At 42.5% G+C, this 16,103-nt stretch overlaps 1 protein-coding gene across 22 annotated transcripts in view; it reads left to right on the forward strand.

Annotated features, from left to right (window-relative positions):
- LRRC56 (leucine rich repeat containing 56) overlaps positions 1-15,532 on the forward strand; it is a 68,014-nt gene extending 52,482 nt beyond the window's left edge. For 13 of the 22 annotated variants that reach the window (XM_065065022.1, XM_065065036.1, XM_065065030.1 and 10 more), the window contains 10 exons: positions 424-520; positions 933-1,130; positions 4,422-4,599; positions 6,717-6,902; positions 8,339-8,403; positions 9,545-9,678; positions 10,344-10,537; positions 12,729-12,824; positions 13,101-13,461; positions 14,191-15,532. In XM_065065022.1, coding sequence (XP_064921094.1) covers positions 424-520; positions 933-1,130; positions 4,422-4,599; positions 6,717-6,902; positions 8,339-8,403; positions 9,545-9,678; positions 10,344-10,537; positions 12,729-12,824; positions 13,101-13,461; positions 14,191-14,383 — 1,702 coding nt within the window. In that variant the 3' untranslated portion in view covers positions 14,384-15,532. The remainder of the gene's footprint in view (positions 1-423; positions 521-932; positions 1,131-4,421; positions 4,600-6,716; positions 6,903-8,338; positions 8,404-9,544; positions 9,679-10,343; positions 10,538-12,728; positions 12,825-13,100; positions 13,462-14,190) is intronic. The other 9 variants (XM_065065027.1, XM_065065037.1, XM_065065032.1 and 6 more) reach the window with 2 other exon arrangements.
- The last annotated feature ends 571 nt before the right edge of the window (positions 15,533-16,103 follow it).

Below are 16,103 nucleotides of genomic sequence, written 5' to 3' on the forward strand. Positions count from 1 at the left end.
ACTGAAAAAACAGAAGAAAGGTAACTGCGTAAGAGGACAGAGTGAGAAGACTTTGCAGTCAGTTTAGTTATTTTAATTTGGGTTATGTGTGCAGAGCAAATTATGCCGCATAAGCAAAGCTGACTTAATTCTTAGCTATTACCTGCAATTTATGACAGAATTACCATGATGCAGCTCTTGGAAGAATCTTAATCAAACTAAACTGGGGTGACATGTTGTCATACAAGAATGAAGATGTCTGTGGGAGAGAGAGGTAGAGAGGGATATAATTCTACACCTTTGAAGGTGAACATTTTAATGATATTTCTTATAAACAATGTGAGATTTGGGGGAAGTAGCAGTGGCCTAGTCTTAGCAAAACAAAGTCAAGTCTTGAGTTCCTTCTTCAGTTCTAATAAGAGCTGAAATTGTTTCTTTTATAAGGGATCTTGGAACCACCTTGTCCCATCTCCACATCCTGTGGATGGCTCACTGTGGGCTCTCAGATTTAGATGGCATCTCTTCCTGCAGCTGTCTAAAAGTAAGTATAGATGTGTCCTACCAAATGACAATCTCAAAAACTATGTTCAGTTGAAACTCTACTTGTAATCTTTGTTCTCTTCTTACCCTTTGTTTTTCAAAAGGACTTTGGTTGGATGCCTTGAATTGCATGTGTTAGTTTAAAAGACACTACAGTGTTGGGTTTTTTTTTTTTAAACGAGGTGTAACTCTCAGGTCTGATCCTGAAGATGCCTAATGCGGCATAGCATTCATTGCCATATTACCCCAAGTTATTAAAGGCAGCAACAGCCACACTTGAAAAATGTTCACTTCCATGCTAATTTCATGCTGTGCCATGTGATATTTCAAATATAAGATAATATTTTGCAAAGCCTGATTATTACTTGTGCAAGCCTGTGGTTTACAGATTTATTCTGTTTCCTTCTGCTGAGGAACTCTACCTAGCCTATAACAATATCTCTGACCTGAGCCAGCTGACCTGGTTGGATCATCTTGAGGTTTTGGACCTGGAAGGGAATGATATTGAGGACATCAACCAGATGCAGTATCTGGGACTTTGTTGCAAGCTGAGCCACCTGACAGTTGAGGGCAACCTTATTTGTCTAAAGCCAAATGCAGAATCTGAAGAGGTGAGAACTTGGTTTGCATGTATTGTGTTAATTTTGGGCAGTGCTTTTTTAGTTTCAGTTGGAAATAGGGAATTTTTCGGCATCTTCCTGTTGTTTCATTCTGAGTGATGACATGGGATGCGTTTCCAATTTCTGTTGATTTTGTCCTCTCATGGGTATTGTTTCAAAGATGAGCACAAATTAAATACAAGGAGTGCTAATAAAGACTCAGGCCTGTTTCCTAGCAGTGTATTCCTTCTTACCTGTGAGAATGGGATTAAGCTAGAAATCAGATGTTCTGATGCAGACAGCTATTCTGTCTTTTCACAGTTTGCAGTGCAAACAAGCATCTGAAAGGAGTACCAAGGAGAGCATAGACCCCAGCTGTATGGATCCTTCTAGCCTGTAGGGAACTTGCAGCAGGTTAGAAAGTAGCCAGTATTTTCCTTACAAGATGTGCCAGTTGCAATGTATCAATTAGATATGTCTTTGGGCTTTTGCGTTTCTTTTCAGATTCATGAGTTATTAGCATTTTTCAGATGTAATTGTTGGCTTGATCATATCCCTCAGTAAAACAAACCACAGAAGGTAGCACTTTAGCTATGATAATTTTTCTCTCTGGAATCCAAAATAAAATATTATATATTTCCCTTTCTGTTTTGAACTGGTGGAAGTATACTTCAGAGCCCACACTTGTAACTACAGGGTGTTTCAAAAAGGTGGACCCATTTTCAAAGATATAGTGACTTCAAATTTGATCCTTTTTTAAACACCCTGTATAACCAAAATGATTTCTCCATAAACATTTTCTTTACTGAAGATGCAATAATGAGAGGAAAAAACATATTCCTACAGTAAGGAAGCATTGCCTGCTTCTGATGATCAAAGCATGCATACTTACTCTTTTACACTCATGGAGACAAACTTCTGTCACTTCTTTATCACAGCTTCTTACCATGAAAATGGTGCAGTATATCTTAACAGCATGGAAAGTCTATTTCTACTTCCTTGTCATTCCTGCTCAATGAAGGTGGTATTTTTTGAACACAGAGTTTTCATTTGACACCTTTTGTCCTTAAATATACTTGTAATGGAGAAATGTCAGATGGCCCTTGGTTTGTTTAGCTGAGGAAATCAGTCTTTGGTATGCTGCTCCATGTTGTCACATAACGGGAGTTCAAAGAGGAGTGGTATGTGGGGTTGTGCGCTACTCTTCTTCTCCACATTGAATGGTTGTCTCTACTCCTGTGCAAGTAGTTGCATTCAAATGTCAGCCAGAATTCGGTGAGTGAGTCTGCACAAATGGTATGTTTTACACTGAGCTGTGGAAGAGGCGGACTGTAAATTCACTGTATTGTGCCACCTAGTCTCCATGTTTGGAAGCTGCTCCGCCCTGGGTTGGTTTACAAAGTTCGCCCTACCATCAGCTGCAAAGAGCTTCTCCATGGGCTTTGTCACTTTCTTGGTTTCAAATGATATCTGCACTTCTTCAAGGTATAGAAAAGCCACCAGAAATATAGAAAAGAGTAGATGTAGGCTTACTTTGGTGTGCCATAGCTGGCCAGCTCTAATTCCTCAAGCTCCCGCTTTTAATCTGGCCCTTGCTACAGCTCTGTAAAAGCCCTCCTATTTATTTACTTTTAATCTACAGAATGGTCCAGCTAAATTTACTGCTCTTTCTTCAGACAGCCTGTTTGCTCTCTGTAATTTGATTTTCAGATGAGCTCATCTTTTCCGTGTTATCTAAATCAAAAGCAAAAACCTGATGATAAATTCTGCAGCCTCTGTTATAGTAATGTAACATGAGCATAACACAATTCTCTCCAACAAGACACGGCTGGAAATAGGCTGTAGCCGAGACACTGTTCGGAGTACATGTGCAGGGTAGCATGGCAATTGGTTGACTCACTTGCTAAATTAAGATTAAAGGCTTAGTTAGAGAAATCTAGTGTCTGCCTCTTAACAACAACAAACATGCATTTTTTGTGAGTTCCCTCTGCCAGCCTCAGTGCTGCATCATTCAGAGGTAGAGAGCCAAGTTCCACAGAAGGATTTCCATTTGTGACAACTCCATGTTGAATGAGGACTTGGCTTTGTGGGGTTTTCTAATATTCCATGCAATGTCTTGAAAAGCATGACATTTATTTGGATGAAGCAACTGATTTGTAGATAGCAGTCCATTCATAATCTGCCACTAGCAGTTGACTCTTGCTTTATACTTAAAGTAGCAAACATTGCCATCACTGTGTGCTTACTTTTATAATCTGAGACTATTTTATCCAAAAGTATTTTCACTGCAAAGCAGCACAGCCCAGTCAGCCCTGAGATAATGCTGTTTTCCCAAAGATTAAAGTGCCACATGAAGGTGTCTTTCTACTACTGGAACCCACCAAAACAGCCTGATTCACAGTGTGCTCTGACATAGTTGTAACTGTTCTGGATTGGCCTTTCTGCTCAGAGATCCCAGACACTGGCATGTGATTGTGAATCATTTTATAATACATCAGCTCCACCCACGCATGCAGAAGGGGGCTCCACTTGTGCTTTCCTCTATGGCTGTCACACTGATTCCATGTGCAATCACATTGTTTTTCCAGCACACAGAAAATAAATTCAAGTGCAGTCCATTTTAACATTCTGTGAACCTGCTGGTGGCATGCGACGTGTTGCAGAAGAAAATGTACTTTGAAGTAAGCCATCGCTTCTAACAGTGTATAAATTGACACACCATGCCCCTGAAGACTGCCCCAGAAAATCAGTGCAGTTAATTCACTGTAGCAGGTTTATGGGTGTGCCTAAAAACACCACCCATGGAAATGGTCTTTCTTTTTCCATCAGGAGGTGTAGCAACACTAATAACATGTTTTCAAGTATTTGTATCACCTGAATATTGATGCAGCAACCAGAGAATCACAAAAGCAAGGAGGGAGGCTGGCTGAATACTGAGGGTGCTTGGGCTTTCCATGGACATCAGTGGCCTTCTATGCTTTTGTACATTATACATAATGTAATGAAGACAAATGCCAAAGTTGTCAGTGGTAAACAGCAAAGGAGACTTTTGATCAGGGGCATGAGTTTGCACTGCTCAGGACATGTTCACAATTAATTTGAGTAGCAATTATGTGAGGAGAAAGCACAGTGAAATGAAACTCCTGACTGTTTATTTCTGGTGAATGGGGTGAATAAGTTTGCCTCATAGAAGGCATTTCAAGTTAATGGCAGTCATACAAACTGAACACCGCTGTGCTGGTGGTGGAAGTCCACAGTCTGTTAAATAAACTGTTCAACTGACCACTTTCTCAATTTCTACAGGAGCCAGATTATAATTACAGAGCTGAAGTAAAAAAATTCATTCCCCACTTGGAGTATTTGGACAAAATACCAGCAAGTGAGACTGTTCTCCTTCCTTCCAAGAAGATGCATGAAGATTGGCTAATTATCAAGGAATCCATGAAGGAAGGTGGTTTAGCTGGAGAAATTTCATGGTTAGGTAGGTCAGATTTCCTATCAGGGTTTATTTTTCACGTTATGATGTGTGAAAAAGAAAGATGAAGAGCAAGCCAGCCTCTTCAAGGTCAATGTTTAATTATAGTGAAGGGACGAAAGATGTCTTCTTCACATGAGAAGTGAGGAAGCTGGAATTCAGCGCACATATAAATGAAAGCTGTCCTAAGCTGGACATCAATATCAGAAAAATGCAGAGCACCTCAAGAGCATCAAGAAAATCCAGCAGTAGCTGGGAGTTTGTATGTAGCATTTATTCTGCATGATGGGAAGAAGCAAGGCTTGAAAAGGCATGTTTCAACAACAGCTGTTCACGGCCTTTTCCGTGGTAACTGTCAATCCCATGTAGCATGGATATAGCAGGATTTCCTGCTCCAGTTTCATAATAGGAAAGGCAATCTGGTCACCACCTCTCAAGGGTAGCAACAGCTTAGCAACTGAGATTGTGTGGTCTTGTAATAGATCTGTTCCGTTTTCTTTGCCTCTGTGATTAAATCCATTACATTCATTAGTAGAAAGTAAATGGTTTGAAAGTAAATCTGTTGTCCCCGTGCCTGTAGCCTTGGTTATAGTTCAGATGTCCATGCTTTTACATATGCTACATGCACTTTACCAAATACCATTAAATATTGCAAAGTACTTCCTGTAATTGCTCCTGTTGCTTCCTATTAGTGTGGGCAATGCAGTTGGCTTCCCAGCCCCTCCAGTTGTGGTTTTCCTACCAACTGTACTCCATTAAAAATTTAGTTTGTTTAGGAATAAGTACATAAGTTTGTAATCTATTTAATCCCAGTTGGTCCAAATCATTAGTTGTAATAGCAGTTACAGTAGGGAAAAAATACATTAAAATCCGATCCCTCGGTGATCTTGCTTTGACAACATCAGCTATAGTTCAGAAAACTAATTAAAGTGGGCTAACTGAAACAGTAAGGACAGAGCACAAAACTGTGAGTTTGTGTTGTTTCCTAGTGTAACAAGACTTATACTCTTGCCTTCAGCTCTAAACTGATGAGCTCATATGGTCAGGTTCCAACATTACCATGTTTTTTTCTTTCCTATAGCAATGTTGACTCAGCTACTCTTCATGCACTGTGTATTTAATGGGCTTATATTAACAACTATGGCCCAGATATTTTACATTTCCTAACGCTCAGCTGTTAAGGAAATGGCCATATTATTGCAGAGCTGATTGCTCCACTGTGGAGTTGGTAGATGATTTACAAAGCACGCTGTTCATCTAGGCACCAAAATGAAATTTGCTTTCCTATGGGTTGTGGGCTGCACATGCTGCTCTTAGAGCTGTGCTGCATCCCAGGACAGCCAGAGGTTGGGTAGGTAAGAGGACAAAGCTCTGTTTGCCTTTTATAGCTTTTGTAAAATCCACTCTCCCCTGTAGCATTACAAAAACACAGGTTTTGCCTTTCTTTCTGTGGTAGAGAAGTATCTGTTTCTGAGGCAGTACTGGAAAAATCTGTCACTGCCATTCCCAGATTTCCATAAATGCTCCTATGTGTTTTGCCTTGATTGACTTATAGCTCTGGTAGGGTGGCTGTCACCATCTACGTAGTGCCGGGGCATTTAAGCAATATGTTTTAAGACTGGGAGCTTGGACTATGCCTGTGGCAAGCCTGCAGTGGTTGCCCCCCAGCAGGTGGGCAGCACATGAGAGGCAGCTTACTCTTACCCTAAGCATATGCAGGCAGGGGAAGTAGCAGAGCTCTGGAAACATCCAGGCTTGCCCATGGGGAAATCAGAGGCAGGTGATGAGCACAGAGCAGTACTGGATCCCATCCTCAGCCAGCAGCCTGTCCCTGATGCCCAGGAGCAAGAGGAGGGTGGGAAGAACCTTTGTTTTTTTGGGGGGTCCCTGGGTTCTGCCATCTGCAAAGGACAGCCACGGGGGACTGCATGCAGCACCAGAAAGCCCACTGTCTCTAGGCTTGACACATTCCCACATGTTTCCACATGTTTCTTGTAAATGCAATGACAGATGTTTCTGTCCCCTACAGCTTCAAGTGTGCAGCAGCAGTCACCATATTGGCAGTGTATGGTGATGGTGTGATTTGAAGCCTTGCACAAAACCTTGTGAAACCTTTTTCTTAGATCCATATCTTGGGGCAGTAGCAAGGCAATCTGGATGTGGCCCAAGACCCTCGACAACTTCCAGACCTAGAACTGCACGGTGGTCTGCTGATGCAGGGAGATCTAGCAATGCCTACCCATTGTACGGTAGCTGTCCTATTCTTTCTGATGAGCTGTTCCCAGATGACTCCAGTGATTTGACACATGGTAATGTATGTTTTTAATCCTGTTCTTTCCCACACCTCCACCTTCTTCTGAATGTTATTATTGCTGGTGAAAGCCTGGGTGCTTTGAATACCACCCACCCACGCCACTGCTACATCAGGTTCGGTATATGTTTTCATCCATGGGACTCACATGCTCTAGAGTGGGCTTTCCTTTATTTTGCCCTACAGCAGAAGGTGCAAGTTATCTGGGCTTCCCCCTCCTCAGCCACTCACCCCTATGCATTATGTGCTGCTATCTCTCCTGACAGCCCTATACTGCAATGGTGTTCCCTTGCTGAAGTTGCCTTTCACACCTCATGAAAAGCTGTCCTCATTAGTCCTCTAAACTACATGTGAGGCTAGCTGGACTCACTTAAGTCATACCCAGAGACATCTTGTTCAGTCATAGGAATGTGGTCCAAGGCAGTCCTCTAGAAAGGCATGGTGATGCACATTCACTCCCTGTGGGATCATATGCTCAAACTATGTGTACTGCAGTCTCATACTGCAGCAGCATTGCTGGCTGTCAAAGAGCACTTTCTTTTGGCTTCCCAGTGGTGGATGCCTCAGCAAAAGGACTCAGTTGCTTGACTTCACATACCTGATCTACAGGCATACCACTGTCCCTCATTCCCTGGCCACCTGGAAGTACTGCCAGGTTAGCAGCTCCTGAGGACAGCTGGGTGGAAAGGGTACAATATTGGTCACTTCCCAAGACATCCTCCCTGCCTCCTTGATGGTGCAACTCCACCAGCCCATGGATGGGAAGGTAGTGTTTGTCTTCCCACAACGGTGGGCTGCTTCTCTCAGGTGCCAGTCTCCCCTCAGTTCCTTGCTGTAGGTAGGACTCAGTATGATGAACTAGATGAGGCAATGCAGTGTCAACAGCTGAGTGTGCATTAGGAAATATATGTGGAAACCAAGCACAGCCTGCCAAGGAATGAGACCATAATTTCATTTGCACCTGTAGGTAGCTAGCACTACTGATAGGGGCAGTTTCACCCAATGGTCACTCCTTCTTCCTGTGCTTTTGCTGCCTTGTCTCTTGTTTTGGCAAGAGCATCTGCATAGCTACATGAGGAACCTGATTCTGATTGAGATCCAGCTGAAAAATAACCAAACAAACAGGAAAACAAAACAAAAAATACATATTTACTTTTCGTCTGGATCTCTTCCCTGATCTGACTCACCGTGTGACCCTGCTGATGTTTGCACCAGCATAGTGGAGGGCGCGGGGCAGGAGCAGGAGACAGATTCTGGTAAAAACAGAGAACTGCATCTTAGCAGCAGTGTCAGGCCATTCCAGCTGACACTGTGAACCTACACCATGAAATATTACATCCTTTTGTCTATGGGAAATGATATTAACTGATTTCAAAGACAACACATTTTTTTAAAGGCTGGACTAATATTTTTTTTTTTTTAATTTTTTCTTAGGATTCAGTCAAGTTATGTGTGGAAACCCCACCAAGGCCCTTTGTGCAAGGAGGCAAAAGCTAGGTGTATGTTTTTCTTGTATGCTTCATATTCCTGACTGGTGACCTCCATAAATCCTGGGATAAACTGAATTCGCACTGTGGCTTGTGGCAGGTTACTGTGTTCTGTAGCCCAAAAGCCACCCAATATGCAGTTCACCTTGAGGAGGACAGAGAGTCTTTTGCCTTGACGTTACGAAGGTGCCCATGTGCTAGTGGCAATTAACCATCAGCTGTAAAGGAACACATGAAGATCACATATTGGCTGCTGGCAGTGTATTTCCTATCATTCTGGCTGAGCAAAGCACAAGGCAGGATTACAAAATTTAGTGGTATTTCTACAGCAGCTATTAAGCAAAGTATTTTTTTCAGCAGTGTTTCTTTGATGTTGGCATAAATAATCAGATTGCTAATGCTGCAAGGTCATTCCTGTTGACTAAAGAAACACAAAGCTAAAGTTTATTCCTCTTGGCAAGAGTGTGGTACCCCAGCCCTGCAGGTCAGCCTGCTCATTTTGGCAGTAACTTAGTGAGAGGATACCCATGTGTCTAAGGCGGTGCAGTCTGGCTCATTGTGGTTAGTTTTTGTGGACCCTGGTGTCCAACATGGCATAGATGCATCTGTATATGTTTAAACAGGCTGTGCTAAATCAAGGAAATGGCATGCATGGGGCACCTGAATCTCTGGGTTGTCAGCAGCCTCACTTAATGCTGATAACAGATGTACCAGTACCACTGGAAAAAATGTGTCCCTCCCTTGTCTCTCTGCTGCCGCTTCCCAAGCACTGGAAATTTTTCCGAAACTAATTTAAAATTTGCATGAATTACTGTGTGTTATAATCTATGTTGTGGAAGGGGACTGTGGTCATATGCTGAATTATGCCATTTCTGTGATACTAGTCTTAACGTGCTCATTGGCATAGATGCTACAGGCTTACATACCAGTGAGATATAAATCAGCATCTTTGTTACTGCCACTCTGGATTCCTCAAGCTGTAACAGTGTACAAAACTGGCACGTGCAACTTCTTAAAACTGAAGAGCAAAAAAAAATTGTGAGGTATGATCTGAAAACTCAGGAGTAACAGCAGACTTGATACCTTCTAAACTCCACAATCTAGTTGGGGAGAGCTCCTGAGGTTATCAAGATAACTTCTGCCATTTTTGTAGGCACCTGCAGTGAGCCCTTTGAAACTCTGCAGTCTAAAGACAGAGAATCCTTATGGCTCTGGAGGAGGAGGAGAAGATCTGCACCAGGAAGATGTGTTCTCTGAGCTGAGAGTACAAAGAGAACAGCACAAGTGGTGAGACCACGGGAGAAATCTTATCATGGAGTAGAACAGGCAATCTTTTCTGCTGTAGTAATAAAATAAATTCTTTGGCCACCTGGAGGCTGTTTCAAGGGGTGGTCTTGACCTCCTGCCTTCCTGTGCCTGTGGTGGCATCAGTGCTCCCGGCTGGAGCTTCTGCCAGGTCGGCAAGGGAGAAGAAGCCTGCAGGAAGCTGTGACCTCTCTCTAGAGCAGGCTGATGACCAGCATAGGCAAGGGTGGGCTCACTTAGCCCTGACAGTGTCTGCTTTCAGACAGTGAAAGAAGTGAAAGTGGATGAGGTTTTCTGCAAGCATGACATTTACCGAACCAAATGAAAGGCTGAAAGGAAAATAATGCCATGCTGAGATTCCCCCATACCATAGACAGATGATGATTGTTTTGGAAGTAAAAATGGCTCTATTTCTCTGAGCTTTCTTCACTGTATATAGGAAACTTTCAGCTAATCAGACACAGCCAGCTTAGATGGCTGATCCATTTAGAATTGTTTTCCATATCTCCAGGAAAGTGGGAAATCACAGTGGGTGACTAAATCACTGTCTGGTTGTTTGCCTGTGTGGCCATGCCAAGCTGCACTTGGCTGGCTGCATATTGACAACTCAAAGGCTAACTACAGGTGTGATACTTGATGATGTCCAGCTGCCTGGAAACAGATCAGCAAGAGAAAGCTACCCAAGCACTGAAGGTCACTCTTAGTGATGAGAAAGAAGGTGAAGACTGCAGCCTGACTGACAGTTGTGAAGATGAGTTGAGGGAGACCAGTGATGAAGACCTCATTGGAAGGATTTCTGTTGATTCTTCTTGCCACTCCTGTCTCTCTGAGTCTTCCTCAGGTACTGGACCTAAACCTCTGGGGAAGGGTTAGCTCAGGAAGTGACATGTACTACTAACCATTTGTAGACAGATGTATGAGTAACTGCAGTGTTTTATGAGAAGTGGCTTCTGTGCTGTAGAGCACCAATTTGGAAATATCATTGCAGAGCCAGACCCTAAGTAATCCATTCCAGTTTTTAAGCAGAACATGATGGCCAGCTGTGTTGACCATCAGTTGATACATTTCAGCATGGGTCTGTGGAATTAAGAGGAACAAGCTGATCTTGCACCAGCTTAGCATCAAGTCTAGAGGAAGGATATGTCTCTGTCTTTTATCTTGTGTCATTAATTTATGGCAGTGCCAGATGAGTCTATAATATTGTTGTTCCAACTGAGCTATATTTTACCCCAGTTGGTATTGATGGAAATAATGGCTAAGGATTAAGGTTTAACTGGGCAACTGGGAATTCTGGAACAATATGCAACCGAAGGGATGCATTCAGTGGAGAGTTTAAAAATCAAATGTGCTCTTCTACTCAGGAACAAAGTCAAAGACTTCTCAAGAACTGCGTTTAAATGAATGAAAGCGGAATTCCCACTCTTCACTGCCTATTGAATATCATATTTAAGAATATTAGAAACATTAATAGTAATTATTTCAAATACATATCCAGTAGAGGAGCTTACAAAAGGACAACTTTAATCTATTTCTGTTGTTAGTAACTTTTTTTTTTGCCTCTATAAATATCAGCATAGAAGTTTTAGTTTTATATTTCTTTCAAGGGCAAAAAGGGATCTATTAAAATTTAGAAAAATATAATATATTTTGGAAAAAACGCAGAATTAAACTATTCAAAGCCTCTGTGTATTAACAGCAATATAAACAATATCTCATTAACAAGAACAGAAGCTGTTGGAAAAAATCTAAAGGAATGGCCCATTTTCCAGTGACCACAGAAGTATTAGATTATGACCTCATGGTCTCTTTAATCTGATCGTTTTTAGATTTAATATTATTTCTTTAGATTGAGTATGATTTATTATGAGCAGCTCTTTAGAACGAGTAGACAATGCCCCAAACACCTCACAGTGTACCAGTGTCATGCCCTATATAATTGTGAATGGTTGGGCATAGATCTGACCATCTTGTAACCAAACTTGCTAGGATTTGGTTACAAGATTGATGGAGTGGTTTGAAATCTATTATTACCTGAGAGTGGGGGCAGGGACGACTCAGATCGCAAATCACAAGCAGCCAGCCATAATAACCAGTCACAAAACACAGTAGCCTTTGCCCTCTGTCACTAAAACACACGTTTTGCAGAGCAAATACCTGATAAAATTTTAGCAACTGATAGACTTCATTCAGCAAGGCAGTTAAAACTACACTTGACCTCTGTGACTTGGGACTGTGTCAAGATTTGGAGAGGTATTTAAATGCCTTAACACTTAACTTCAGGACTGTGTCCTACCCAATGTGATTTTCTCACAGAAGAACTTGTCCTCTGACCAGAAAAGAACACGTCATCTGAGCAAAACTGCTCTTATGTAAAAGTGTTTGCAGCATCAAATCCATATGATTTGCACCCTTTGGAAGTTGTTGAGTGTTATTTCAGGCTCTTGAGGCAGGTACGCCAGTCTTTCAGAGTATCTTTACTTAAAAACAAATTTAAAACCCTATGAAATTTTGGTGACATTTTTAAAGCATATAGTATAATGGAAACTGCTCAGTGAAAATTCTATGTCAACTTTATGTGGTTACCTAAGCAGTGAAATGCATCTCCATCAGTTAGGTCCAATAACCCTGAGCTTTCTGGGCCTGGGTTTTGGTGGCACATTTTTTAGATTGTGTTCCTGCCCTGGACCTTGCACAGCAGGTGCTTAGATACAGTTGGTTCTTTTAATAGACAAGAGGAATTGGATCCCTGCTATATATAGAATGGTTTTAAGCATATATGTGTGCATGTTACATTCATAAATCAGGAACGAGGTTTTTCTTCTCTGTTTGTTGCACCTGAGAATTACATGGGCTAAAATATGAACAGCCAAATAGTAGCCCTGCATATAGTGCAATATTTTCGCTAGCAGTCAGGCACTCTCCCTAATTTTAAAGCTAATCTCAAGATCTTATTCTTACACCTCTGCCTCTGATTAAAAAAAATAAAAAGTGGATCCACTCATCTGTGATTATTCATGTGCCTTGAATTTCAGATCACTGGATTGTGTCCCCAGGTGTTTTAAACAAGTCAGTGCAAATACTGGCCAGGAATGATGCAGATGTGATCCTGCCTGACAACAGGAGGAGGAGTAAGCTGGTCTTTCCCTTAAGCTGTGCATGGCTCATGAGCAGTTCTAGCACTTGGCACATCACCAGCAGTACTGGAAGAGGGCCTGCCAAATAACCAAAACTGCCAACTATCAGAGGAAGCAGTTCAATAAGGCCAGCATCTCTGTGTGCCCCAGGACACACCTCCCCACCCAGCTCCATTACACAGCATTTTCCAAAACCTTTTACTCACTGGGTTGATCATTTTAGGAGTAAAATGAACTGGTAAATCATTGCGTTTTCCCCCCCTGTTTCAGGTTCATCACAGGCTCAGGAAGGTGCAGTGTTCTCCAGCCCGAACCATTGTCTAATTCCAACCCCTCCAAAAAGCCCTCCACCTGTAACGGGTGTTGCAGCAAGACCCTGGAAAACGAGGAAGCACCGGATAAGATACCTAAAAATACCCAACCAAGAGGAAGACACACAGTGGACACAGCAATGCCAGTCAAGGAGTCATCAAGAAACTTCAGCCCAGCCTCTGGGCAAGGAACTTGCTCTCCTAAACCAACATGGTGTGCCAGCTGCCTCCAGATCGCGAGGGCAGTGCCAGCCTGCTGGGAGCACCAGCCAGCAAAGGCCTATTTCAGATCCAGCAGCTCTTGGATCGACAAGTTTCAGGTATGTGTGCTGTTGGCAACACTGCCTGCAGTGTGTCTGGGGAAAACAGAAGTGACTTCATGACAGGAAAAAGCAGACTTTTGTGTTGTCTCTGGAGTCTCCTGCCTGTTCTGCAAAAAGAACTCCTTTTATTTGTGCTGACATATAATGCTAAATGAAACATTTTCTCAGGTTCCTTATAGCTAGAGTGTTGGAAATTTTGTATTTTTTTTAAGAATAGCCAGAATTTTCCTGTGTTTTTACTGCTCCATTCCCATGTTCCCCACACAGGGACAATGCCCATGTCTGTTGTAGAACTCTTGTAGTAGTGCTTGTTCAAGACTTTCCTTGGGTAAATACCAGGACAAGTTTCTGGCATCCATTTCATGTTTTTTTCCCTTAAAACATGTTAATCCATGTTAGAAGGAGCTTTGGAAAATAAAGTAGGCATTAGGTAAGTATCACGTGCACCAAAACATGGTTATTTCTGAACCCACTTACTGTACGATTAGCATCATGTTGCTTCTTTCAAGAAACAAAACTGAGGAGTTGGGACATGACACCTTGATTTTGAAATTAACATGGTCGTTATAGAGCAGTACAGGTGGAGAGTGCACGCCTTGTGTGGGAAGCTGGTGTGCCTTGTGCTGCTCCCAGGCCTGGCAGCTTCTGTTTCAGATTTCAGAGCTGTGAGAAGAATGCAGATACTTAGAGTGCAATTTCACCACCATGTTTCTCTCTTTTCCTCAGGCCCATCATGGATAAGAGCCCTTCTGGAGAGATCAACCACCACCAGCCAGCTGTCAACTCATCAACAAGAGCCTCCAAGAGATTTGGGCTGATGAATGCTGCTTGGCCCCTGACTGCCAGGGCCACGCTGCAGTCACTGCTAGACAGACCAGTTGTCTCAATAACATCTCAGAACAAAAGTCCCCAGTCCTAGAAGGTACCCAGGTGGCAGCGTGTGCTGAAGCCATGTACACAGCACAGTCTTGAAAGATCAGTGCTATCTTTCAGCTTCTTCTGCAAGCTAAATGCAGAGCTGTGCAAGTAGAGAAGTTCAAACAAATGACTTGATTTCCTTCAATTAAGGCTACAGCTGGTCCAGAAATGCTTTTTTTAAAGAGCACCCACTGATTAACAGAAGAGCTAATCAACCTCTTATTACAGAAAAAGTGGTTATTTTTGCAGCCTTCGTGCACTAAAACAGAACAAATCCTAGTGTATTTCCTGTCACCCACATCATGCCCTGCTCCATGCATCAGGCAGGAACACTGAACCCAGCACAGCATGGAGCTGGCAGTTTGTGGACTGAAGGAGGTGAGGGACACAGGGCATTTCCTCTCATGCTCAGCCGCCTGACCTTGCAGCAGCCCCACAGTGTATCTTTTGCAGTCCTGGCTATTTGACAGGCAAGGGGCAAAGCCAAGGGCTTGAGAGGAAGCGTTGACTGGAGTGGGTTGTGAGTGCCGGGTGCGTTTCCCAAGGAAGAGCCCAGGAAGGCAGAGTGGTTTCAGAGCAGATGCCCCCACAGGAGCTCACCACATTCACAGGCATCCAAGGTTCTTGTTGCTTGCATTGCTATGAGAGTGAATGTTGACTGAGCGGCTCATCCCAATATTAACATGTTTGTTTGCTCTGTAGCTACCTGGAAGGATTTCTCTCCCTTCCTATGGATAAACATTGCATACCAGAATTTCATTAGCAGAGCTGATCTCTGCAAGCGGGTGTCAGAGTATCCCCTCCCTGTGCCTTTAGAGTCACCTCTAGGTTTTTTTAGATCGAATAGACTTTCCAATTTCATATGACTGAATAATTTTAAGTAATGCTGCAGCAAAGACAAGGCAGGAATATAAGGGAATAATCTCTTGTTTTTTCAATAGGGTATTTCCTTTATATTTAAGTGAGATTCAAAACATCTGTTTTAGTGACTGCAGACTGAGAGATGCTCATCCAAATGACTGTACCTTACAACTTTATTGATGTTGTAATCTGAAACCAAGCATTGTCACTTTTTCTTCCACTTTAAGTTACTATGCTAGATGTATGTTTTTAAATCAGTTAATAAAACAGTAATTGTATGATGAGTTAATGAATTAGTTTATGTCTTCTCTCTATTAGTCAGCTTAATGTGGAGGAACAGAATATTAGAGAAAGAAAGCCCCAAAGTTTTGGTTTGTCATGGTGAGACTTGCACCACTTTCTCCTACGAAACAGTCTGGAGGTTGAAGCTAATTTGCCCAGTTCGGTGAGTCCTAGAGGAAATAATGTGTCAAAAATAATTTTAAACTGTGTGGCATGTGATTCTGTGTGATACCATGGCTGCAGGCAGGATTTCTGTCAGATGTCAACCATCAACAGTGCCTGTGTCCTTGAAGAGGCTCCTAAAATTGACTTTTTGCCAGTGTCACTGACCATGGCCATCACAAAAAAAAAAAATCTAACCTTGTAAAATAAAGAAGAAAGTGGCAGCATAGTTTTCAAAAATGCTCTGTGCCCACCCCACCTGCTTAAAGTCTAAGTCTGCAGCCCTTGCTGGCAGCCAGCACTGTTGACAGTCAAGCCCTTTTCTATAGCCAGAGTCATGTCAGTGGGTGACGGGTAGGACTGTTGTCTCCAAATGTTCAGAGACTCCTCAGTTTTCATCTTTGATTTCAAAGGGG

The sequence above is a fragment of the Columba livia genome, chromosome 5, assembly GCF_036013475.1.
Source record: "Columba livia isolate bColLiv1 breed racing homer chromosome 5, bColLiv1.pat.W.v2, whole genome shotgun sequence".
Taxonomy (NCBI): Eukaryota; Metazoa; Chordata; class Aves; order Columbiformes; family Columbidae; genus Columba; species Columba livia.